Source organism: Megalobrama amblycephala, linkage group LG8 (assembly GCF_018812025.1).
Source record: "Megalobrama amblycephala isolate DHTTF-2021 linkage group LG8, ASM1881202v1, whole genome shotgun sequence".
NCBI classification, from domain to species: domain Eukaryota; kingdom Metazoa; phylum Chordata; class Actinopteri; order Cypriniformes; family Xenocyprididae; genus Megalobrama; species Megalobrama amblycephala.
Window position 1 is genome coordinate 35,102,561 of NC_063051.1, and position 27,947 is coordinate 35,130,507.

The window sequence follows — 27,947 nt, forward strand, 5'->3', positions numbered from 1 at the left end:
TTTACACTGTAATCCTTTTGTTTTTAATATTTGGCATGTTTGTGTGATGCGCATCCCTGTGTGTAATAAGCAAAGTCAACGCGCACTGTGGACGTGCCCAGAGGCGCAGTTTCTACCAACGCGCTCTAACAAAAAAATATTGCGCCATTGACTTTAGACTTTAGACTACCAGGTTTGAGTTGGTCTATGGCGCAGTCTAAATTTGTCTAGCTCCTTAAAATGTATAATGCGCGGGCAATGCGCCTGAACACACCTCCTTTTTTGCGCTGAACCGCCCAGGGAGCGCAAGTTCATTCACTACTTTAGCGACGTGCTTCTGTGGAGGGAAAAGCGCGCTTTGCGCGGGTGCAAAATAGGAATGACACATGCGTCGGTGTACAAAGTCAATTGCGCTGGGTGCAAGATAGGGCCCTTGGTGCGATCTCAGTAAATCTGCATGATTCATGGGTTCAGATCGCTTTTAAGTGTTGAACCATTGAAATTTTCAAACGTTTTGATACAGTTATGACGTAACGAAGCCTCATTTAATGACATCACGTCACTTTGGCAGTTTGTACATGCTCTGAACCACTGATTCGAAACAAAAGATTTGTAAAGGTTTTGAAGCTTCATGAAGCAGTGTTTTTAAAATTGCCCATCACTAGATACTCGTCTCTCCTCTTCCCTGTGTACTGTAACAATCTCAAGATCATGTCATGAATGTATGTTATATCTTTATCTCTTTTATCAGTAAATGACACAAAAAGACGATTGCTGTGTTAACTCACTTTTGTTTACTAGGAACTCAGTCTTCTTTGTTACATCCACACAACATACAGAGTGAACTAGAGCGTCCTCTAGTGCACAGAGTCATTAAGTGCATAAATCACAGTATGAAAGCCACCAGTTCACACTGGTGCCTTAAAGGATTAGTCCACTTTCAAATAAAACTTTCCTGATAATTTACTCACCCCCATGTCATCCAAGATGTCCATGTCCTTCTTTCTTCAGTGGAAAAGAAAGGCCTTTCCTTATTCAACTTACGGAATGAACACGGCGCCAGTTTCGTTTTTTTTTTCCGTAAGTAGAATAGGGAAGGCGTAGGACATACAGCATAAGCTTTTTGAAGAATACGGAAAGCAGAAGCACGTGCAAGGCGATCATTTGTGTTTATAAAGCATATACAGTTGTATTTTTTTTCGAAAATGACCGATCGTTTCGCTAGATAAGAACCTTATTCCTTGTCTGGTATGGTTTAAAGCCCTTTGAAGCTGCACTGAAACTAATTTGGACCTTCAACCGTTTGAAGGCCATTAAAGTCCACTATAAGGAGAAAAATCCTGGAATGTTTTCATCAAAAACCTTCGTTTCTTTTCGACTGAAGAAAGAAAGACATGAACATCTTGGATGAGTAAATTATCAGAAAAAATTTTATTTGAAAGTGAACTAATCCTTTAAGACTTTTGGTCTTCATTTTAAACATACCTATTGCTTCATATTTTAAAACTTAACCAAATTAGTTTTGTAAAATTGTCTGACTGAAAAGAATTTTTTGTGTTATATTTCTTTAAAACAATTGCCCCTTGTTTTGATATTCTGTTATATGATTAAAATACAACTCAAATATGAGGCTTGTCTTTTCCATCTCCAGCTTTAAACTTTGAATTTTGTATATGTTAACATAAGAAAAGTAGTTAATCTTTTGGTGTATTCATAACTTAAAAAAAGACTCAGACCCTGCCAAAAGAGCGTTAGTGGAAGGAGTTAAGTGATTTGGTAGCCTAAATTTAACCTTTGCAGCCCACTACTCCCTTTATGATGATAGCTGTGCTATTTTCAGTATGATGGGTGGCAGCTGTGACAGCGTTTATTGGCTCTGAGCTGCCAGTGACACAGGCTCCAGCACTGTGTGACACACACATTGTTTGGTGGTGGTGAAAAAGAGATGAGCTTAGTCATACCGAAGGCCCATATGAGAAGCACATGTGTATATGCAGACACAGACACATCAGGAGGCTCGAGCAACAAACCACACCAGAAGAAAGAACCAGTGATCAACCTGAGTGGATTAACATCAATATCCTGTCGTGTGGAATAATTTCCATGACCTCCTGCAACTGTTAATGATGTGATTTTGTTTTCCTTCAAAATCATAACAAACACAGAGGTCAAAGGTCATTTCTTAAAAGAAGAAAAGCTGACATCAGGGTCAATATCCTCTTTAGTCTGAAGAAGAGGTCCTGAAGATTAGTGTTTCGGCTGGTCCTAAATGCTAATTTAATACTCCTGTTGACACGTGAGTTTACATTTGAGATGTTTACTTTTTTACAATGGAGTTTTGACTAGGTAAATTAAATAATTTATGTTTCAAAAATGTATATGTTACTAAATATTTTAAGTATAGGACTTTTAACAGATTAGTTGGTCCATTTTCAAATCTTAATATTTATTAAACTTTCATGATCATCATAATCTGAATGTATGTTAACTAACGACTAAACATTATATATTATGTATTAATGTTTAATTAATTTAATGTTAATTTTTATGTATATCTGCATAAGCTACCGCACATTTTTATTTACAGCCTGTATGCTGTACTTTACAGATCATAATGTGAATGAAGTCTTTGCTCATGTATATTAATTACTTTAACATTATTTCGGCACAAGTGTGTACTAATCATCCCTTTTATTAGGGCATGGTTCATATTACTTGACCGGATGCTCCTGGAAAACTGACCAAGCATGACCCAATTATTATTTGCATGACCCGAATAATATTTTAAGGGGCAGAATCAGTTGTTTTCTATGCTGCACTGACTGATATGGCAGTCATCATGGATTTAGATTGACAAATTCTCAAGGCCCACAATCTGAATTTGTTTTGAACAGAACTCAGGTCACAAGATTTCTTCTAAAATTGAACTAGACTTTTCTTGGCACAGGATATTATGGTGCAAGTCATTAAAACGAGAGAGGTGTGATGGAACAAACTAAAACATCTGTGCATGTGTAAACTGACCAACAATTAAAAACACATCAGTGTGAATGCCCTTTTAAACAGTAGAAAACATTCTCAAGCCACTGAAAAGCAGCCATAGTGTGAAATGTAAATTGTAAGTAAGTTTAGATGGATTAGGATGTTTACAGTGATGTCATTTTGATGTATGATCCCTGATATAGAAACGTGATGAATTCTGATGCTATGAGTGTTTGTCAAAGTAGTTCATCTGAACACGCTTTGTCTTGTGTCGCACATGGCCAACTCTCCAGGGTCTTTATTTGGACAGACTATTTTTAAAAGCTTCCTCCTGATATACAGCACCAGCTGTCTGGTCTTAAGTAAGGAATGGGGACCGGAGTTATCTTGACTGCTGTAAGAGGACTTCCTTTGTGCAAGGCCTGTTTCACTATCCCATATAAAGTTCACAACGTACATAGTATTGTACCCTTACAAAAAATTTAACTGTAGTACAAGTGTGGTAATTTGGACGCAATAACAGCAGTACTGAAAATAGCAAATTTAGGACTGAGATAGTTTCTGATTAGGTAATCAGTAATTACTGAATGAAATCAGCTAACTATGACAAATTATAAATAATTGACAATTGATTACTTATCACAACATTAGCATGTGTCTGAGACGTGAGCAGTTTTGGGGGCCTGAAAACTCAAGTTTTTTAAACAATAACATTATCATTTCTGTGTAAACTGGTGATTAAGTGATTAATGTAGTACACTGGTTCTTGCATTTCTTTAATCCTCTGGTGCTCTTTCGGCCATTTTTGACTGAAAAATTTTACGTAGAATTTTTTACTTTAAAAACTATGAAACTTGGTAAAGGTTTTGGCACTTGCTATGTGAAAACACACACACAAAAAAAAAAAAAAAAAAAAAAATCATGGACATGATTCAAAAAGGTTGAATGGTCCTAAAAAATATAGTCGGCTCCTCACGGTCAAAAATGAGCGCATTGGAAATGAATATGAGATGAATTTCATCTAGTGTGAACTTTTGGTACTGCATGCAGCCAAACAGAAAGTTTTTACTGAAAGTTCAATTTTTGAGATATCAAGCTCAAATTTGGAACACAACTTGTTTAGATTTATGGCTTTAATTTTATTGCAGTTTTAGAGTAAAACATGTTTTAAAATATGTATTTCATGTAATAATTTAAAATAGTATTTTTGTGCATTTTTCACAGCAAATAAAAATTTTTTTCACTTCAGCAATAATTTGCCAAGTGTCATCTTTAAAAAGAGACCAAAATTAAGTCTTTATTGACAAAAAGTCAATAAAAGGATAATAACAGCAGCGTAAATATAATTTAGTACCATAAAATCCCCTAAAAAATACAAAATATTAAATAAAAAACATTATCGAACTAAGATACAGTACATTCATTTCATTGAAATAAAAAAATTAAAAACAATCTGTCATTTTTGAGGGTTAACACTGATAGAATTGATTCCAACTGTATTCATATGAATTGCAGTGCTTAGCATGGTTATAGAACATGTGCTTGCCATGCAATGTAAATTGTACAGTATGTATAGCACATCTTTTCAACACTAAAAGCCACAACACAATCTAGAGCATTAAAAAACTGAATTCTCTCATTGTGAAAGTTACTTACATGTCCTCACACACTCTGTTTATTATTGTTAGCCAAAGTTTATGTATTTGTTTTATCATTTTTCCAACTTCCGGTCTGATTATAACCATCTATAAAATGTGTGATTTACTGAGCTGCAAATTCCCAGATTAAACTCATAACTCAATGACAAGAATGTTACAAATGTGATGAACTTTGTTTTGTTTTTCCAGAGCTGGGTATGTGCCACAGAAATTTGTGCCATTCCTAATTCCGAAAATAACACAGAATAAGTGATTACCAGGCAGTAAAAGATATGGATATTTTTGGAGGTGCTCCACGTGTTCTTGGATACCCTCGTCCAGTTCTGGTGAAATGTGGAACAGATGCTGTGCTTAAATGTCAGATTGGTGGAGATCCCCAACCAGATGTGGTTTGGGAGCGGAAAAATGAGCCTATTCTTCCTGAGGGTCGTTACCGAATTACCCAAGATGGCAAGGTGTACACCCTTTACATCTCTGGGGTGACAATGGAAGATGCTGGACAGTATATTTGCAAAGCCAAGAACAATATTGGGGAAACATACGCAGCTGCTACCCTTAAAGTCGAAGAAGAGCTTCAAGAGCTCCAGCAAACACAGCCACTCCCGCCACCACCACCACAAAATGAAGTAAAAGTGATTCCACCAGAACAAGAAATCAAAATGATGATTCAACAACAGGACAGGGTGGTACAGAAAGCAGACCCATTTCAAGACAACAAGCCTCGATTTCTTATCAAACCTCTTTCTCTAAGAGTAGACCGAGGAGAAGATGCTGCCTTCTCCTGCAAGCTCTCAGGTGATCCTTTGCCTCAGGTGGTTTGGGAGAAAGATGGTAAGCAGTTGAATGAGATCTATGAGAGTGCCCACTACCATGTGGGACAGCAAGATGGTGGCTGGTTCCAGCTGAAGATTTTCAGAACAAGAGCACCAGATGGAGGAGTCTACATGTGCAAAGCAGTCAACAAGTATGGAGAAGCGATGACCGGGGCAGTGCTCCTGGTAGAGCCCATTCCAGAACAAAGAGAGGGAAGCATGACAAACGGCTACACCAATGGTCATTACTCACCACAGCATTCGAGGGCCAAACAATCAAAAGAGCCTCACCTGAATATGTCCAAAGCTAAGAAGTTCACTGTCACAGAAGGCAAGCATGCTAAATTCCGTTGCTATGTCACAGGAAAGCCTAAGCCAGAGATTGTATGGAAGAAAAATGGAGAGATTATTGTGCCGAGTCGAAGACATCTAATTTTTGAGGATAGAGAGGGATATTACACCCTTAAAGTACTGTACTGTAAGCAGCAGGATACGGGACTCTACATATGTGCTGCTTCAAACGCACTGGGAAACACTCTGAGCGCTGTGCAACTGTCAGTTAAAGGTAACTCAATTTTTAATTACGCTAATTATGTTTTATTCATTGTACTTAACTAACAAGCTAAAACATCTTTAAGTTCTGTGACAATTTGGCATTTTTTTTGAGTGTGTCAAATCACGCCATAATCAAAAGTTTGTTTGAAAAGAGTTGTTTGTTTGGTAGCTACTATCACCATTACCTCTCATTATGAGTTAAAGGGTTAAGGCCTTTGCACACCGAGTCTGAAATTTGCATCTGAAATTTTTGCATGTTCAAAAATAAATACAACCTCACGTTATGTCAATCACGTTTACACACTGCCTCCGAAACTTTTGTCTGTCATAAAAAAATGTGAATTCGGTTCGATTTCCTGCATTTTGGCATGCATTTTGAGAGACATTTTGACAATTCAGAGCCACCGTACAAGCAAACGGCAAAATCCCGAATGCCATCTAACATGTTGCTCCACATCGTCTACAGCACAAAGTAGCACTATATGACGAACAAAGTGCAGAAAAAGACGGAATATAAAGACAGATTGTGCCAGTATCGCTAACAAAGCATCAAACTGAGCCACTGACATCCTGAAGTAAACTTTGAAACGCTCAGCTCCTTGATGAGGTGGAACTCCTTTCTCTCTATGCAATCTCAGGATTGGATGGACCCAATATTTCCTCTGTCTTTTTAAGAAGAGAGAGGACAACTAGTTTTTCGCAATGGATTCATTAATACGCATCGAAGGCAAGGTCTCTGTGCTTGACGAATTTTTAGGATCACGAATACGAAAAAACGCATACGAAAATTTCGGACTCAGAGTGCAAAGGCCTTTAGTTCACCCCAAAATTAAAATTCTGTCATTAATCAATCACCCTCATGTCGTTCCACATCCGTAAGACTTTTGTTCTTCTTCGGAACACAAATGAAGATCTTTTTGATGACAGAATGCTGTCAGATTTCCTTCCATAGACTGCCTTTGTAACAGCCACTTTGGCGCTTCAAAAACTTCATAAAAAGATCGGAAAACTAATCCATATGAGCATATTGAGTGGTTTAGTGTCAGATTTTCGCTTATGTTGATGAACAGACTTAAAGGATTAGTCCACTTTCAAATGAAATTTTCCTGATCATTTACTCACCCCCATGTCATCCAAGATGTTCATGTCTTTCTTTCTTCAGTCGAAAAGAAATGATGGTTTTTGATGAAAACATTCAATGATTTTTCCCCATATACTGGACTTCACTGGCCTCCAAACAGTTGAAGGTCTATTCTACTTAATGAAAAAATGTAACTTCCGCAAGTAGAATAGGGAAGGCGTACGACATACAGCGTAAACTTTTTAAAGAATATGAAAGTGCGGTTTTGGCGAAAGCACTTGGAAGGTGATCATTTGTTTATATAAAGTATATGCATTTACATTTTTTTCAAAAATGAGCAATCGTTTCTCTAGATAAGACTCTTATTCCTTGTCTGGTATTCGTTTAAAGCTCTTTGAAGCTGCAGTGAAACTTTAATTTTGACCTTCAACCATTTGGAGGCCAGTGAAGTCCACTATATGGAGAAAAATCCTGGAATGTTTTCATCAAAAACCTTCATTTCTTTTCGACTGAAGAAAGAAAGACATGAACATCTTGGATGGCATGGAGGTGAGTAAATTATCAGGAAAAGTTTATTTGAAAGTGGACTAATCCTAATCCTTTCACTCATCAATGTAAACATTGATCAGTGAACATAAGCAGAAGCTCAACCGAACCTGAATAAAGCACAAGAGCAAACGTGTGGCTTAACCAATGAGAATCATTCTTCAGAAACTTTGGACTAAACCGCTCGATTCATATGGATTAGTTTTCCGATCTCTTTATGAAGTTTTTGAAGCGTCAAAGTGGCTGTTACAAAGGCCGTCAATGGAAGGAAATCTGACAGCATTCTGTCATCAAAAAGATCTTAATTTGTGTTCTGAAGGTGAACGAATGTCTTACAGGTGTGGAACGACATGAGGGTGAGTAACTAATGACAGAAATTTAATTTTAAGTGAACTAACCCTTTAATATGTTGCTGTAGACCCCCAACCACCAAAATTACAAAACGCCACCAACCCAGTTTGATACCATGTTTTCCAAACTAATTTTTCTCCCTTTCCTATCGCATACCACCTTGGAGAGCTTTTTTTTTAAATAAAAAAAAATAATAAAATAATGAGAATAAAGTGTTTAACTGGTATTAAATTGGCCTGTGATTGAAATCAGATGTGGTGTCCTCACATTGATTGGCCATTGGACTCATTTTGTTGCGCAGACCTGGCAACCCTGATTATGTCTCTCTATCCCTAAAGCCCTCCACAGATAATTAATTTATTATTTTAATAAATACAACCATATACACTCAATATTTGTTGCATACTGATTAATGATATACTACAAGACACTGATTTGCAAATAGTATCTAAGTTGCACTAAGTATAAATAACATATAACAACTGTTTACACTTAGCAAATAGTATTTAACTACTTAGTGTAAAGAAAATACTGTTAAAAAATGAAAGAAGAAAGTGTAAATAGCATTTATCACTGCAAATATCCTCTGCCATAGCTAAAAAAAAAAAAAAAAAAGTGACTATGGCATATTATTAACACTGATATGCCCAGTTCTAATATTTTTTTTCTTAGTGTTTATATTCTTCTTATTAATAAAACATTGGTTGTAATGTGAAATTCTTACTCTCTATCAGCATGCTATAACAGTGTCTGTCTGACGTTTGTGGGTAACTATATTTAGTTATAAAGTCATGCTCTGAGCAATGTATTCGATAACACTGTCCAGTGGTCAATGCGTGATGAAAGGTGAGAAAAGCCTCAGGGCTCAGAGCGTTCCTGAGTGACAGCATCACTGCAGTCTTATCAACAACACAATAGGGCATAGCTTACATTTCACAGGGTGCAATTAAGCCTGCAGGATTATGTGTCTTATGTGTAACTTTTTTTTAACCACTGTTCTTGGCCGGCCTCATCCCAATTAAGGTATTGTGGAATTTGAAAGTGAAATGAAAGCATGTTTGATAGTAAATCTCTCACATTTATAGGGCCTCCAGTCCGTTTTAAGCGAGCTCTACAAGATGCAGAGGTCAAGGAGAGGGATGTTGCTGTTCTGGAATGTGAGGTTCCGGAAGAGTCCATTTCCGCAGCATGGTACCTGGAGGATCAGAGGCTGCAGCCAGGAAACAAGTATAACATGGAACAGAAGGGCACACGGAGAAGACTAACCATACAAAATGTTGGGGCTGATGATGATGGAGTTTATCTGTGTGAGATGCCTGACGGTGGAAAGACAATTGCAGAACTGGCAGTTAAAGGTACAGTGCGTAAAAATTAAGCCTTATTAGGGCATTCAGTTAATCAAGTTTAACACCAGCAATTTTCAAAATAACCAAAAGCATTCAAAATAAATAATTAATTTAATTTAAAAAATAATAATAATAATAATAAAAAAATGATAATAATACATTTGCATTGCAGTTCAAATAGAAAGAGCTGGCTATTTTGTTTACTTATTTTTCTGGTAGGTACGATTGTGAAGAAACTTCCGCGGAGGTTAGAAGTGATGGAAGGAGAGAATGCAGCATTCTTTGTGGAGGTGGAACAAGATGAGATGGAATATCTGCTGGTTTAAAGACGGTCTGCAGTTGCAAGAAACACATCAAACCATTGTCAAGTCTTTCGGCAAAACCCACATCCTGGTCTTTGTCAACACATCATATCAAGACTCTGGCACAATCACCTTTATGGCAGGCAGATCAACAACAAGCTCCAAACTCAGGGTCAAAAGTGAGAAAACTTTACACAACTTTTGTTATTGCATAAAAAACTTTTTGAATATAGTGTGGGCTTATTATTTAGAATATGATATCTTTCTTTTTATTCAGCTGCCCGACACTGCCCGCCCATCTGCCCTGTGAGCGTCCAAATGAAAACTGACAGTGTAAATGGTGCCGTCCTTTCCTGGTCACCATCACCTAACTTGCAAAACTCCACCACTAAGTCAGTGTATGTGTTAGAACGACAGGAGGTGGGCTCTCAGGAATGGCAGCGATGCCTGACAACAGAGACGGGCACTTCTGCTGAAGTCCTGGGTGACAGTGTGCCATGTGAGGGTGATTACCGTTTCCGTATCTGCTGTGTTAATAAATATGGCAGAAGTGGACATGTGGAGTTCCCCAAAGTAGTACATCTGGGTAAGAATGTAAATTTCACAAACTTTCTGTAATACCAAGCTGTCAAGAATTATTTGCATTACAAACTAATAAGAAACCTATTAGAAGAAGGTAGTGATGGATATAAGTGTGGCAGGTACTATCAAAGACTATAGAATAACACAAGACGCGTCAGTCGTATTGTTTTGAATTGGAGAATGTGCAATGCTGAATAAGTCCTGGCTTCTAGATAATAGCCAATCGCTGATTGGTAAAGTCATCGCATCACCGCAGCGGCCGTTAGAAGCTCCGGTTCCAATAGAAACAGTCACACACACGCCTCCGAAATGAGACACATGAGACGCACACTTAGGACTGCGCATGTGCATTAGCTTGATCCAGCCTGAAAAATATTTTTTTTTGCAATGATTTGAGCGTTTAGAGACAAAATTTATGAGACAGTTGTCAGATTTCATTGATTTCAAAGATGAAATTTAATCAAAAGCTTGGAAAAGCTGCGCTTGCATACCCGAGAGGCATTTCAAAGATGGCCGCCAAGTAAAATGACTTGTCTTAAAGGGACTTTTGTACTACTTACCAAAAATACCCTTATGGAAACATCAGACTGATGCAGAAATAAAATAAAAAATGCAGCAATAAAAAAAAAATTGCTGTGAAAAAAAAAAATGCTGATTATTTCACTCCCCTATAACTTGCATAAATAACTGAATAACACAGTTAATTCTTTAAACATTAACAAAAAAGAAAGTAAATTACTACTGTGTTTTGCACAGAATCGAAGTCTCTGCTGTTTAGAATTAGAGCATGCATGAGTCAAAATAATGCTGCATAGATTTGCAAAAGAATTAAGTTTTGCAAAAGAAAAATAATGTATGTTTGCAATTCTTTATTTTTGTTTGCAAAACTTATTTTTTCTCTCAATACTTTATTTTTCTTTTGCGATTATTTTTGTTTGCAAAACATTTTTTTTTTTTTTTGCTCAATATTTTTTACTTTTTGCAATACTTTATTTTTCTTTTGCAAAACTTTATTTTCTTTTGTAGTATTTTATTCTTTTGCAAAAGTATGTGGCATGGTTTTGACTCCATAGACATGCATTAACTAAACAGAGTAACACTAGAGACTTCTTTTAATACCATGAAAGTAGTGATGTTACTCCTGACATTTTCACTGAAAAGGATATTATTTTAAACATACTTCATTTACATATGTATTTATTAGCAGACACTTTTATCTTTACTTTTTAATTGAGGAACATTACAAACAATTGGTCATAAGAGCCTACAATATTTATAGTACAGAATGACAAAATAAGTGTCTTCAGATGTTTCTTGAAAGCTGCGATTGTCTCAGAAACATAAAAACATATTTCAGAATCTACTTTAATTATTGTATATAATTATTTTTATGAGGTTATAGTAGATATGTTAATGTGGATTAAAGTGTTAAGATAACATGAGATAACATCTTATATTTCATTGTCTGCAGTTCCAGGTCCAAAGATCAAAACCCCGCTGAAGAACGCTGTAGTGACTGCAGGGGAGGACGCTGTGTTCTCCATTGAGCTCTCTGCTAACTTGATTGGCACATGGTTCCTGAATAGCCAGCAGCTGCAGGATAGTGAACGCTTCTCCATGACTCAGTCAAAGAACCAACACATCCTGCGAATTCACCAAGTGCCAAATGTGTATGATGGAGCTGAAATCACCTTTATTGCCACTGGCGTACGAGATTCAGCGGCCCTACAAATTAAAGGTCAGTTCATGGGGGATTATGATTTTTTTTTTTAGGTTTCAGTCACCAATCAATCAATCAATCAATCAATCAATCAATCAATCAATCAATCAATCAATCAATATGTGTCAATCAAATGAAATTTCTATCATTAATTACTCACCCTAATGTAGTTCCAAAACCTTAAAACCTTCTTTCATCTTCAGAACACAAATTAAGATATTTTTTGATTAAATCCCATATTTTTATCCCCCATAGAAAGCAACATGATTACAACATTCAATGTCCAGAAAAGTAATTAAAGACATCATTAAAATAGTTCTGACGTCAAACCCGGAAGCGCTGGGGGAATGACAGGGAAGAGACAAAATTCTTAAATAAAGTTGTTATTTTTGTTTTGTTTTTGCAGTTCCTGAGGTAAAATTTTTACCATTGTCAGAGATGGACACCAAGAAGAGCGCTGAAGTGGGAAATCCCATTGTGTTGTACTGTGAAGTTTCCCACCCCACAGCCACCGTTCAGTGGTTCAAAGACGGACAGGAGCTTCATGTAGAGGAGGGTCTGAATATCCAATCGGATGGCAACATGAGGAGGATCGTCATTCAATCAGCAGAGTACTCTCATTCTGGAGTGTACACCTGTCAATCAAACAATGACATACTCACATTTAATGTGAATGTTGAAGGTAAAAACAAAACTATATGCAAACGTGCAATATTTATTTTCTTTTGAGACACTGGCAGTGGTCACATTCGTAGAACAGCAGTAATTTAGGACGTCGTAAATTGTCTGCTGGACAGTTGTAAGATTAAACATAACAAGAAAGAATTCACCTAGACAGAATTATCATTTTGCTGTTTGTTACACATGCTATTTGCATTGTTTAGTGCTGGATTCACTGAAAAAAGTGTGCAAATCAGACTAATAGAATAAAACCTCAAAATCAGTTTCTAAATGCATAAAGTGCACTTGATTACACTGTGCATCTGGATATATGTCTGGTTATAGTGTTTTTCCACATAATTTCATCATCATTTGAATAATCGAATATATTACACACAAACATCCCATTTAAAATTTTGTGCGACTTTCTGCAAAATCAACAGCAGTTGTTACTGAAAACCCTTTCAGATTAATTTGACTTTTTCATTATTCAATATTTGTCTTTTCTCCTTCCAACATCTCATAGCCTCAGACCTTTATTAATTAAAAATCTAACACCATCAACCAAACCTTACTGAAATATTCTCCTGACAACTGTCAGTTTTGACCATTTATAGCCCTTTCTGGAATCAAATAGCTGGTCAACCATCCTAACTTGAGAATTATTATTAAGTCATTATTGGTTACACCATGTACTTACCCAAGAAAGTACTGGTTATATAAGGTAACTGCATGGGTTAAGGTTAGATTTAGGGGTAGGTTCAGGGTTAGTACCTAATTATAACTTAGTTACTGTAATTGCTATAATAAGTACATAGTATATACATGCGGAACAGAACTGTAAAATAAAGTGTTACCTCATTATTAATAGGTGTACATGCCCATGTGTTGTTTAAATTTGACACTTCTGATGTTAATGTTTTTATTCCATGTCATAATTACCGTAATTGCAAGATTATGACTTGTAAATAGCATTTATGTCCTCATAAAACTTGTAATTACAACATGTAAACTCGTAGAGCTCTGATCACATGACCGCTGTGCCACCTGACTGCTGCAGATTAATTTTGCCGTTGATAGTGTTGCCATAGAAATGCTTAATTCCAAGTCCAAGGATGTCATGTGTTGTCATCTCAAAATGACTGTAATTACAACATGCCCTGAACACAGCATTACACTGAATATTATGCATCAGATATTATGTGTATTGTATTTTATAGTTAATTTAAATAATTAAAATGCTCTTCTTTTTCCACCAGCCCCCCCTGTGTCATTTAAAGAGATTACGCAGGATGAGAGGCAGAAAAGCGCTATGGAACTGGACCCTGTGGTCCTGACGTGTGAACTTTCCCGACCAGATGCACCTGCCTGCTGGTTTAAAGATGGAGTTGCGATTCTTCAGTCAGAAAACATCACCATCCAGTCTGACGGCTCCATGAAAAGACTCATAATCCGTTCAGCGGGGCTGGAAGACGCTGGGACGTATACTTGCCAAGCAGGCGATCAATCCATGTCGTTTTCCGTCAACATTAAAGGTAAAGTTCAAAGATTTAGTTTTGCATTAAAATCATATTGCATATAAGGCATGTTAGTCATCATTGTACAATCTAAGGTGAATCACTAAATGAAAATAAATAAACTGATCTAATGACTTACATCTAGAACCTCCGGTTACAATTGTGGACCCAAAAGATGACATCCACATGGAGCGTTATGTCTCTGAGGAGATCGTCCTGAACTGTGAGCTCTCTCGGTCCAGTGGAGAGGCTCACTGGTTTAAAGATGGCCTAAAACTCCAGGAAAGTGAGAATGTCCGAATCAGTGCTGAAGGCCCGTACAGGAGGGTAACCATTCTCTGCGCTTCCAAACGGGATTCTGGAGAGTATGTATGTGACGCAGGAGGTGACTCCATTTTCTTTCAGCTCATTATTGCGGGTAAGTATCAAAGCATAGGTTTCAAGTGATTTTTTCCTCTCTGTTTTATGCCTCATTTCTAGAAAAGACTTTGAATTGAATTATTATTTTAAGTAGAATTGCTGTTTATTACTTAGTAATGATTATAGTAATATAGTATTCATATAGTGATTATCCAAAACAAACATTTGTTATATTCATTTACAGGGCTTGACATTAACTTTTTTGCTCACCAGCCACTGTGGCTAGTGGTTTTCCAAAATTACTAGCCGCTCCTTGGCCAATTTTGACATTAATACCATGGGGGAAAACTGTCATATAGATATTTTTAATATTATCTTATAATTTGGCAGCAGGTTTATTAGGCTGCTGTCACTTTAAGACCTGATGCATGGATCAATTATACTGTTACACATGCATTTTCTTTCTCAGCTGTGTTTATGTGAATACTCGTCAAGACCGCCATTTTGACATTATTTCATGTGTATTTGACTGTTTAAGCGCAATAAGCAGCGAAAAAGAACTCAATTTAGTGCTGAGAGTCAGCTTTATGTGTTCCAATTTGGGTGTGAGCACAAAATCTGTGGGAATGAGTCAAATTATGTGCAATATGCACCATCCCATGCTTAAATTGAAAAATGTATAAAATTTAACCCGCCAAAGTGGCTAGTAGGAGTGACTGCGTTACACGCAACTGCTGAAATACACCCACATTTGGCAGGTTGGCGGGTGTTAATGTTAAGTTCATTTATATATTATTGCTGGAATAACCTATTCCTCATTGTAGGGGGAAAAAACAGCAAAAACCAGCAGGATGTATGTATTCATGTTTTATCAACCATTTCACTCTCTTAAATCCAGAGGCTCCGGTCCGCATCGTGTCTCCCCGTGAGTCCGAGGTCGAGGTGTGTATACTGAGCTCTGAAAGGCTGGTCCTGAGCTGTGAGATTTCAAAAGCAGACGCAGAAGTCTGCTGGTTTTGTGATGGCATGGAGGTGGATGAGAATGATAACTTGAAACTAGAGGATGATGGGATTTACCACAGGCTGGTGATTCCCTCTGCTACAATAGATGATTCTGCAGAATACGTGTGCGAGACGGCAGATGACTCGGTCACATTTTGGGTGAAAATAGAAGGTAATTTTGTGTCTCTTATCTAACATTTGAACATTTTCATAATATTCTATTCTAGGCCTATTTATTCATTTATGTATGTATGTATGTATGTATGTGAGTCAAAGATGAAAAAGGTTTTTCAAGCATCAAAACAATAAGTGTAAAACAGCTTTGAATTGTTGTTTTTTTTTTTTTTTCATTACATTTTTTCAGTACATCACATTGGGTCCTGTTTAATTTGTTTGTTTTTTTCTGAGCAAAAATTAAATATCATACATTTTTACCATGATTTACAGAAGACAGCCACTAAAATGTCATTCAGTGTAAAAATCTTGTCAGGGATATTTAAAAAAAAAAAAAAAAAAAAAAAAAAAAAAAAATATAATATATATATATATAATTTTTTATATAAAAAATCTATTTATGTCATATTAAAAACTAATTACTTTTACCCAAAATGCTAATTACTTGTAATTTTACATTTTAGAAATTTGTCACTATCCTAGGTTTTGCCCATTTGTTTTTACTTGTTTAAAATGCAATTAAATTTAGTATGCTCACTTATTCTTTTATATATTTTTAATACGTACAGGTCAGAATAAGTTTGTTGTTTCAGTTTTTACATAAATATAAGTGTTACACTGAATGACAATGGAACATTATTTGACTCACATTTTGACATTTTATTCTCCCAAAACTTACATGAAACCTTAAAAGTAGATGTTTTACTTGAATTTAATGTGCTTTCTCTGTAAAATCACTGTAAATTTCTATTGATGCAGACATCTAAATGTTTTGACCCATGGATTTGTGTTTATTTATTTATTTATGATTTTTTGATTACAATTTTTAGAGTTTGTGTGTTTTTTTAAATATATCAGTAACATTGGTAAGATCTTTTAAACCAATTGGTCTCACACAGAAAAGGACTATGCAACTTGTATTATAAAGATATTGAAATGCTAAACAAAGTATTGCTTTTGTGAAGTTTTGTTGATGAGATTTTTTTCCCACAGAGCCCCCTGTTAAACTTTCTTGCTCCAAGGAGACAGGCGGCATTACAGAGAGTTTTGCTGGTGACCCAGTAGTGCTGGAGCTGGAGGTTTCTCGTGATAATGCAGAGGTGTGCTGGATGAAAGATGGAGTGAAGGTGGACGAGAGCAGCAACATCACAGTTACTGAGAATGGCCTCGTACGCAAGCTAACTATCCATTCTCCATCTCTGAGGGATTCTGGGATATACACCTGCAATGCCATTGATGACACAATGGATTTTAAAGTCAAAATTACTGGTATGATGTTAAACCACTACATCCATCATAGTTACAGGTCTTTTAAAAGCTATTACTTATTACTATTTTTTTCTTTTTACAACTTTCTCTCTCCCAGAGGCACCGGTAAAAATCCTGAATAGAGAACAGATCAAAAATGAGCACAAGGTTGTGTTATATGATGACTTTGTATTGGAGTGTGAGCTCTCTTCAGCCAATGCTGTCGTCAATTGGTATAAAAACGGCAGCCCTATTGAGGAGAATGAGCGCTTCTGTTTTGAGGAGGAAGGAGCCTTCAGATCCCTGGTCATTCTCTGTGCGGAGCTGCAGGACTCTGGAGAATATATCCTTGATGCTAAAGATGACACAGTTTCATTTCATGTCACAGTACAAGGTATAAAACGTCTTTCAGTTGTGTTGGAGTTGAGTTCATGAGCCCTGAAGTAGACAAAAAGCATGACTTTTGATGAATTCTCTCTCCTCCAGAGCCGTCAGTGAAGATCATTGGCAATTCTGGTGATCCCGATTATCAGGAGATGGTGACAGGAGATGAGCTCATCTTAGCTTGTGAGGTTTCTCGAGCCAACGCACCAGTTACGTGGCTATTCAATGATAAACCGCTGGTCCCCGATGAGCGCACGTGTATTGAAATCCATGGAACACTCCGGAAACTGACCTTATCCAACATCCTCCTTTCTGACTCCGGGAAATACATGTGTGATGCTGTTGATGACAAAATGATAACTGTTGTTAAAGTTCAAGGTACTGTATTTATTTTCCTTTTTTAGTACAATAAATGTGTTTGTCAGGAGTTGATTCGATATGCAGTGTTGCAATGTTGAGAAAACACTTCTTAAAAGTGAAATTATTTCAGTAAGTCCAGAGATCAAGTGCTGTGTAAGTTTCAGTTTTCAGTGATATTTACAAGTGGCTGATCAGTTTGTGTGATTCCACAAACCTGGAAGACCTTCTGAATATAAGCAGTAGTCTTTTTTAGTGAGAAAAATGTAAAAAAAAAAAAAAATAGTAGGGAGAATCAATGAATTATGAATAATTTACTGCCATTATGAGAATAACATGTAATTATGTAATCAATGAAAAAGTAACTGTAGTCTGATTATGTGTATTTTAAAATGTAATATAATCTAATTACAAGTACTTAATTTTTGGAATCTGGTTACGTAATCTGGATTACATGTAATCAGTTACTACCCAGCTCTGGATACGAATTAATAATTCATGGTATTTATTAAAAAAAATAAAAAAATTTAAAAAAAACGCTCTACCTTGAAAAGTAAACGATAGAGAGAAACATGCTATTACTTTTAGTTTGATGGTTATACTACATGACGTTTCATTAAAACATCATTAATTGAAGTAATTCAAAAACCAACATGAATACATTTCTTAGCATGTGTTTTAAACTAGATCTTTCTTTATCGTGGAAACTCTTTGTGTCACTGACTCAATTACATGCAAAATGTAATAAGTCCGTATGTGCCTTAAAGGATTAGTTCACTTCAGAATTAAAATTTCCTGATAATTTACTCTCGCCCATGTCATCCAAGATGTTCATGTCTTTCTTTCTTCAGTTGAAAAGAAATGAAGGTTTTTGAGGAAAACATTCCAGGATTTTTCTCCATATAGTGGACTTCACTGGGGTTCAGCGGGTTGAAGGTCCAAATGTCAGTTTCAGTGCAGCTTCAAAGAGCTCTACATGATCCCAGACGAGGAATAAGAGTCTATCTAGAGAAACCATCAGACATTTTCTAAAAAAAAAAAAAATTATAAACTTTTTTAACCACAATGCTCGTCTTGCACTGCTCTGTGATGCGCCACACATTCTGTAATCATGCTGGAAAGGTCACGCGTGATGTAGGAGGCGGAAGTACCGCGGTAGAGCGAAAAACATCCATTTTCTCTCCAATTGTCCGACATCATCGTTTTACCTTTTTTTGTAAAGGCTGTTTGACTTGGTCTTTGCACGTTTATTTTGTAAACACTGGATCGGTTCTTCCTCCTACGTCACACGTGACCTTTCCAATGTGATTACGTAATGCGTGGCGCATCACAGAGCAGTGCAAGATGAGCATTTGTGGTTAAAAAGTATATAATTTTTAAATTTTTTTAGAAAATGGCCGATGGTTTCTCTAGATAAGACTCTTATTCCTCGTCTGGGATCATGTAGAGCTCTTTGAAGCTGCACTGAAACTGACATTTGGACCTTCAACCCGTTGAACCCCAGTGAAGTCCACTATATGGAGAAAAATCCTGGAATGTTTTCCTCAAAAACCTTCATTTCTTTTCGACTGAAGAAAGAAAGACATGAACATCTTGGATGACATGGAGGAGAGTAAATTATCAGGAAATGTTAATTCTGAAGTGAACTAATCCTTTAAGTGTTGTATTTTTCTCCAGAGCCTCCCGTTGAGTTCCTTAACAAAGAAGAGGTGAATTTGGTCTCTGGTTATGAAGCTGAGGCTGTCACTTTTACTGCCATGGTTTCCAGACCCAACGCCCAAGTGCGGTGGCTTAAAGACTGGACTCAAGTCAGTGGAGAACGTTTCCATATTTCCAGCCTGGGCCTGACCCGCACTTTCACCATTGACCCATTAAAGAAGCTTGACAGTGGAGAGTACACATGTGATGCAAACACAGATGAAATGCACTTCAGTCTCCTGGTCAAAGGTTGGTAGCTGGAATCATGCTGTTGCTTGTGACATGAACAGAAAGTCATAGTAGCATTGCATCTCATACAACATATAATAACCTGTGTGCGTTACAGATATGCGTATTAAATTTGTGAAGCCACTGGTTGATACGGTGGCCCATAAAGATGGTATGATCACACTATGCTGTGAGCTATGCAAAGCCAAAGCAGATGTCCAGTGGATGAAGGATGGAGTGGAGATCATTCCCAGCCGTCGCTTCTCTATCCGTGCCAACGGGACAGAGAGGACTCTCACAATCCATCGTATCACCAAAGAAGATGCCGGAGAGTATGCTTGTGAGTCCAAAGATGACTGCACCAGCGCCAGAGTAAGGGTGGAATGTAAGTGTGAAACAAGCTACTTGTTAGAAGATATTAAACGACACACTGACTTAGTCACTAACCTCCATCTGCTTTGCAGTGCCTCGTGTGGTGGAGTTCCTCACAGAGCTTCACAATACCACAGTCATGGAGGGTGAGGATGCTACCTTTAAGTGCGTGGTCTCTCCTGATGATGTTCAGTTGGTCTGGCTCATGGATGGAGAGCCCATCAAACCCAGTGATCGCTTCCAAATTGAACAGAACAGTCTCTGCCATACTCTGATTATTCGGAAGGTCCAGCTGCTGGATTCCTCCCGGATCACCGCAGAGGCTGAGGGAATCATTTCTAAAGCCAGCCTCAAGGTCCAGGGTAAGTCATTAAAAGCTAAACAATTATTTTTTGATGGTTCGTTCGCCTAAAAAGAAGGTTCTGTCATCATCTAATCACCCTCATAAGATTCGAAACAAGTCATGGAACACAAAAGTATAGAATGACCAATGCTTTAAATAAGGAAGTAAAACTACAACAGTATTTTATGATTTTTTGCTCGTCGTCCAAAAAAACAGGCATTAAAGGCACAATTATGTAACTTTTCGCCACTAGAGGTCGCCTATTTAAACAAAGGCATAGCTCGATGAGACTCCAAAGAAATCTGACGGGATTCAGCCAGAAATCATCATGTTCATGGATGAGGTTATTAACGTTACTGTAGTATGAAACAGAGCAGGATGGCCGCTGGAGCGTCACATGGCTCGAGAGCAGCAGGACTTGTATTATGCCACAGGCGCCACTTATGCTTTTTAAGGTCAAGCGTATGTGGGGTAACGCAGTGCTGTTTATATCATATTAGATACATTTGAGTGCGTTGCAAACTGTTAAAACGTTACTCTGTGCGTTCGCTCGGCGGCTGCTGTGAGACACTAGTTGCACACTGCAGTAAGATAGATCGATTTTGGAATATCATATTAATATGATCAAGAAAACAAGATGTAAATAATAAGACTAAATGTGTTTAGCTATATAATAGTGATTAGTTTTCTGTCTATAAATGTATCCAAACAGTTTTTCCCTTGTCTAATAAAACATGTAATATATTAAAGGTGCCCTAAATTAAAAATTGAATTTACCTTGGCATAGTTAAATAACAAGAGTTCAGTACATGGAAATGACATACAGTGAGTCTCAAACTCCATTGTTTCCTCCTTCTTGTATAAATCTCATTTGTTTAAAAGACCTCTGAAGAACAGGCGAATCTCAACATAACACCGACTGTTACGTTACAGTCGGGATCATTAATATGTACGCCCCCAATATTTGCATATGCCAGCTCATGTTCAAGGCATTAGACAAGGGCAGCCAGTATTAACGTCTGGATCTGTGCACAGCTGAATCATCAGACTAGGTAAGCAAGCAAGAACAACAGCGAAAAATGGCAGATGGAGCAATAATAACTGACATGATCCATGATAACATGATATTTTTAGTGATATTTGTAAATTGTCTTTCTAAATGTTTCGTTAGCATGTTGCTAATGTACTGTTAAATGTGGTTAAAGTCATCATTTCTTACTGTATTCACGGAGACAAGAGCCGTCGCTATTTTCATTATTAAACACTTGCAGTCTGTATAATTCATAAACACAACTTCATTCTTTATAAATCTCTCCAACAGTGTGTAATGTTAGCTTTAGCCACGGATCACAGCCTCAAATTCATTCAGAATCAAATGTAATCATCCAAATAAATACAATACTCACATGATCCGACGCATGCATGCAGCATGCATGACGAACACTTTGTAAAGATCCATTTTGAGGGTTATATTAGCAGTGTAAACTTTGTTTATGCACTGTTTAAGGCAAGCGCGAGCTCCGTGGGAGGGGAGCGTGAGCATTTAAAGGGGCCGCAGCCTGAATCTGCGCATTTCTAATTATGCCCCAAAAAAGGCAGTTAAAAAAAAATCTATGGGGTATTTTGAGCTGAAACTTCACAGACACATTCAGGGGACACCTTAGACCTATATTACATCTTGTAAAAAAACGTTTGATGGCACCTTTAAAGCGTCTTTGGTGTTTCCATGGTTTCTACAAAATAAAACCGGAAAAAGGGGGTAACGCAGGTATGATGTCATTGATAGGCGACGCACGGACACAGTTCGTGTCCTGGTTAAAATTGCTTATTTCTCTGGATTTAAACATTCTTGGAAACATTTGCGATAATGTAAGTACACAAGTCTATAACACTGTTCTAGTGGTTTTTGGATATTTTAATCCAAAAATCTTACATATTGTGCCTTTAAAAAACAGAAAACAGGCATTAAAAAGGTATTATTTCAACAAACAAGAACAATAATATGTGCCATATAATAGTTTCTTGATGAAAAGACTGACACCATGATCCAGATTTGAAAGCAACAGTGGAAAAGACTTTTTCAGCGAATAGTGACTTTTTTTTCAGTAAAAAGTCCACTTATAGAGCAAATGACAGTGCGAATGCAAAGAGAAATATGTTCTTTTTTATGTTCTGTACATTTCTGTACATAAACACTCAAACATCTCAAGTTGAATTCTGTGAAAAAGATTCACTTTCAGTCGTCCCACACTTTAAACACAAATCTAAGGGAGATTGAGCTTTTGGAGCAAAACGTTCCGTAAACGTTTATGAAACAGTCTCCCGCTACACTTTAGGGGCCAGATTTATTAAATAGGGCAGAGAGAGAGCAATCCCATAAAAGTGCTGAATGCAGTGGAAAGTTCAGCAGGTGATTTACTGACAATGCACACATTAAAGATCAGATCTTAGCCAGATCATTCCCATAATGACCAACACAATCTACCGAGAGCGGCATAAATACCAGTAAACTGACTAGTGCAAACCTTATTAAATCACTTTGCATGATTCATTTATATCCTCTCCTCCCATTAATTTTGCATCTGAAAGGGAAACTCCCACAAATGCAAATGCAATAAGTTGAGCCACAAAAATAACCCTTGCATACGCCTTTTCAGTGCTCATTTTTCTTAATAAATACTGACAGTAGTTTTTTAATGCCAAAAGAGGGTTTGTGCTGGCGCAAGCTGTTAGTAAATCTGGCCCAAAGCCTGCTTCCTCTCTGTCCAGCTCTTAAAACACTACTATTCTTTAGCATTCAATAGGAATTTAATTTAATCAATGATTGATGTTTTATGAATTTGTTGTTTTATTTGATGGCTAATTGAGCCTGTAAAGCATTTTGAAACAACATATGTTGTATTTAAAATAAATTGACGTAACAAAAACATTTTTTTTTTTTTGTTTTACTAATATTTTTGTAAATGCATGACTTTGTAACTCTGTAACCCTTTACACACAGAGGCACAGGTGTTGTTTACGAAGAGAATGGAGGCCGTGATGGCTGAGGAGTTTGGAGAGGCTACATTAGAGACGGAAGTGAGTCTGGAGTCTGGAGAGGTGCAGTGGATGAGACAGGGGGTGGTGATCCAGCCCGGACCCAGACATAAACTCACCCAGGATGGCTGTAAACGTATCTTGACCATCAGTAACCTCAGTCTGTCTGATAGAGGGACCTATCGCTGTGAGACCCTCCATGATCGTGCGCAGGTCAAGCTCAACGTGGAGCGTAAGTGGCCGAGAGCATTAGTGGAAACTCTGAGCATGTCTTCTTGATTGTGAAGCCAACACCAGGATGAATTCCTTGGAGTTTCAAATATTTGTCACTTTAGCCTAACTAAATGTAATTCTGCTGAAATAGTATACAATTTATAATGCACTTAAGAACTTGGCAGGCATTTCAATAGAAGCATCAGCTAATTCTGGTCCTAACAGTTCTGAAATTTTCTGTACATTAAGCAATATTTTCTGTTTTATAAGTAGAATTATTGCATTCTAAATAAGCTCTGTTACTATTTAAAGCGAGGAAGATTGTCATACGCAAGGGGCTGATGGACATTGAGACCTTTGAGAGAGAGACGGCGTCCTTCGAGGTGGAGCTTTCTCATACTGATGTGGAGGGTGTGTGGCAAAAAGATGGTCTGCGTGTCAAACCCAGTAACAACTGGCGTGTTAGTTCCAACGGACGAGTGCACGGCCTCACTCTCTCCAACCTCACATTAGAGGACACGGGAAACATTGTCTTCTCTGCAGAAGGTCTGAGAACTACTGCCAGACTGGTAGTCAAAGGTGGGAAACATTTATGCACGGGATTCAATTAAAACTAATGGCATATTTTGTCACATAATTGCCAAAAATGACAAACATTGTGCATCAAATTCTTAGAAACACCAGTAATGATCATTAAGAAGCTGTCCGATGTCAGAGTTGAGGAGGAATCTTCAGTCATTTTGGAGTGTGAGCTGTCTAGACCAAATGTGGATGTCAGATGGCAGAAGGTACTTCTAAATTCGCTAAAAATCACTGTTCATTCCTAAAAATATGTTTTCACTTGTCTTCTCACTGAGCTTTCTATGGATTGATTGGCAGAACGGGTTGGAGCTGAAATCCAACAAGACTTTGAGGATTTATTCAATGGGACGTAAGCGCTGTTTACAGATCCTGGAGTGCAGCATCAGTGACTCGGGCCTTTACACTTGTGAAATAGGTGACCTCAGCACTTCCTGTAAACTTGAGGTCTATGGTAAGCCTATGTCACTTTAGTCATCATCACTTTCCCAGCTTGATGCCTTTCAAAAACTTTGAGAAAATGCACACTTGCATTGAACTTCTCCTGTTGTGTAAGAGAGGATTTTAGTTTAGGCTAGACATTTTTTTGCTTGCTCCAGCTTATGCTTGAAAGTCAAGATGGACAGTAAAGAAGAGGCTCACTAATTTTGCTAATGCTTTATTATCATGAAAGGTTAGCTGGAGTTAAACTTGGCATGAAATCAAAACGTATTATTACTGGTCTTTGTGAATCATCTTTGCATTAATTCATAATCACAGTGCTGAAATTGCAGTACAAATGTAGAAATGAAAATAAATGTAAGCATTTATTATTTGCATTGAATTTAAGCAAAGTATATGTTAACACTGTGAGCTCAATTTTTTTTTTATGTATAATTAGAAATGCATGTCAACAGGTTGTGTCTTATCAAAGACTATAGAATAACACAAGACGTGTCACTCGTATTGTTTTGAATGGGAGAAAGTTTGGCGGAATAAGTCCCGCCTTCTAAATAAGAGCCAATCGCCGACTAGTAAAGTCATCGCGTCACTTCAGCGGCCGTTAGAATCACCGGTTTCTATAGAAACAGTCAGACGCGCGCCTCCGAAGAGACGCGCATTTAGGTCTGCGCATGCGCATTAGCTTGATCCAGCCTGAAAAATAGTTTTTTTTGTCATGAATCGAGCGTTTAGAAACTAAATTTATGAGCCGGTTGTTGTTAGATTTCATTGGTGATTTCAAATATGAAATTTAATCGTAATGTTGGCAAACAGTTTTGGAGAATTTGATGGTTCCCCATTCAAAGAGATTGCATGATGCCCAGGATGCCCGAGAGGCGTTTCAAAGATGGCCGCCGAGTGAAATGACTTGTCTTAAAGGGTTTTCTTTTAATTTGTAGTAGAATCACTAACTGAAATGAATGAAATGAAAATGAAGCACTGAAATAAATGATCGTAAAATTAAGACGTTGTTAAGACTTGCTAACAAATGTTAGTCAGCAGCATTTGTGTTTTTGCTTCTTTATGATATTAAGAATAAAATACAGTAGGTTGTTATGATCATCATAATTTTCGTTAATTAATAATGAAAATATTTCAATATAAAAATATATGTAAAATATAATGTAACTCTTGAATATTTCAAAATCTGTTGTTCCAAGGTATGTTTATGTTTTGTGCTGGCATATATTTTGTTGTTCTTTATTGTTGTCACTTCTCAGTGACGTATGCAATCGCTTGTCAGATAATCTGTGCCTTAAATATGACCACTTATATATTCTTCCAAGCTTGTAATAATCTAAAACTGAAATACACAATAATTCTCTCATGTTTTCAGAACATGAATTGGAGGTCATAACTGGCTTGGAGGATCTTTGGATTAAGGAGGACCAGAATGCAGTCTTTATGTGTGAGCTGTCCATGGAAGATATGCCTGGGGAATGGTACAAAAATGGCAGCAGGATACGTCCCACCAGCACCATCAAGACTCGTACAGAGGGTGAGGCGAAACTCAGGGTTGTAAATATATATAGAACTGATCCTTTGCTATTTTTCTGTACTTAGGAATTACTTCTATTCCTGAAAAACTAAGGAGTCATTTTTCTTTTACCTTTTAAATAGGGACAAAACACTTCCTGCTTATATGCAACGTCAAGGCTGAGGATTCAGGCGAAATCAAGTTTGTTTCCAAACAAGTGGAGTCAGTTGCTTATCTTGAGGTTGAAGGTACTGGAAATGTACATTAATTAAATATAATTCTGCATTCATAGTGATTATTTGGTAACACTTAACAATAAGGTTTCATTTATTCACATTAGTTGGTTGAGGTGAACTAACAATGAACAATACTTCTACAGCATTTATTAATCTTAGTTAATGTTAATTTCCACATTTACTAATACATTTTTAAGTTGTATCTGAAAACATTCAAAAGCATTGTGAAAAAACATTTTTTTTTTATTAATGGACATTAATAAAGTTGATAAAAATGTATTGTTCTAACTAACTAATGCATTAACTAATATTATTATTATCTGATCCCACCAAAAATCCTTTGTCAATATCTATTTTTACAGAGCTTCCTGTTAGCATTGTCCGTCACCTCAGGGATCGAACAGCGCTGGAAAAACATAGAGTCATTCTAGAATGCACCGTATCATCCCCAAATTGTGACGTCACCTGGTACAAAGGGGAAGAAGAGTTGGAATCCACAGAACACATGGAGATAATACAAGAAGGCTGTTACCATAAACTTGTCATCCAGCAGGTGGCGCTGGAGGATGAAGGAACCTACAGTATTGAGGTTGGGGAGCACACATCCACAGCCAAGCTGATGGTTGAAGGTGAGAATTGTTTGGATCTAAATGACTATATATCAATGATTTTATGGCATTAAGGTCGTAGCTCAAACTTTCTGCTTTTTGACTTCATAGCCCAGTCTATCCTAGTGGTGAAGGATATAGAAGATGTGGAAGTGACAGCTCCTGAAACAGCTTGCTTCCAGTGTGAAGTGTCCGTGACCCTCATCAAGCCTCCCGTCTGGACACTGAATGGAGAGACCCTGCAGTCAGGGCCCAATGTTCGCATAGAGAACCAAGGGACTGTCCATAAACTGACATTCAAAAACACCAGCTCTGACATGAGTGGGACAGTCAAGTTTACCACGGGGAAAGCCAAGACTAGTGCCAAACTGAGCGTGCTTTAGTGAGTTATCAAAGGTTTCGCACTTGAGAACAGTATAAAAGACAGGGAAGTAGTATACAAATGGACGTGTGATCATATCCAGCAAATTAAAGTAATGCTCTTTGACCCTTTTAACCTTGTTTACCTCAAAGTTCAAAAGTGAGACTGTAATGGCGATATCAAAAGAGATGTAGACTGGCCACTGCACAGATTTACTCCTGAAAGGATTGATATTTAAGAAAAAAAGTCATAATTTAAACCTGATGATTGTGGAGTCTGGAACAGAATGATAGGAAGCAAATGTCATTGTAAAATCAATGTGGACTGTGAAAGTGTATGAAGAGATGCACCTGAGGATTTCCTCTTTATGCCAAGTTTTTTTCTAGTAGAACCAAACAATAATTTATGAATGTAACACAACTCTCTCATGAATGTTGATAAAGAGGAAAATGTTGTGTGTTATGTGGATGGAACACTTTTTATAGTATTTATAATCTTTAATATTTTACAGAAAAATAAAAGACAGAAGGTTCTATTTTACAGATGCAAAAAATGTAGTTTATTTAAAATTTGAAATAATGTGTTAAACGAAAACTACACTTATATCAAAGCTAATATGTTATATGAAACCATGCCAGGGTACTAACTGTGCTGCAAATGTGATATCCCATAAATATAATAATTAAAAAAGTCAGAAGAT

At 37.1% G+C, this 27,947-nt stretch overlaps 1 protein-coding gene across 1 annotated transcript; it reads left to right on the plus strand.

Moving 5' to 3' along the window:
- Positions 1–1,854: 1,854 nt before the first annotated feature.
- On the plus strand, positions 1,855–27,947 carry obsl1a (obscurin like cytoskeletal adaptor 1a). Its single transcript, XM_048200884.1, is given in 25 exon segments — positions 1,855–2,275; positions 4,809–5,996; positions 9,050–9,319; positions 9,530–9,627; positions 9,629–9,791; positions 9,890–10,198; positions 11,666–11,932; positions 12,321–12,596; positions 13,834–14,109; positions 14,237–14,509; positions 15,350–15,625; positions 16,621–16,896; positions 16,994–17,269; positions 17,362–17,637; positions 19,294–19,563; positions 19,661–19,927; positions 20,007–20,276; positions 23,259–23,525; positions 23,819–24,085; positions 24,182–24,294; positions 24,386–24,539; positions 25,902–26,063; positions 26,186–26,290; positions 26,641–26,907; positions 26,998–27,947. Coding segments are annotated over 24 exon segments (6,555 nt in total). The 5' UTR covers positions 1,855–2,275; positions 4,809–4,891; the 3' UTR covers positions 27,270–27,947.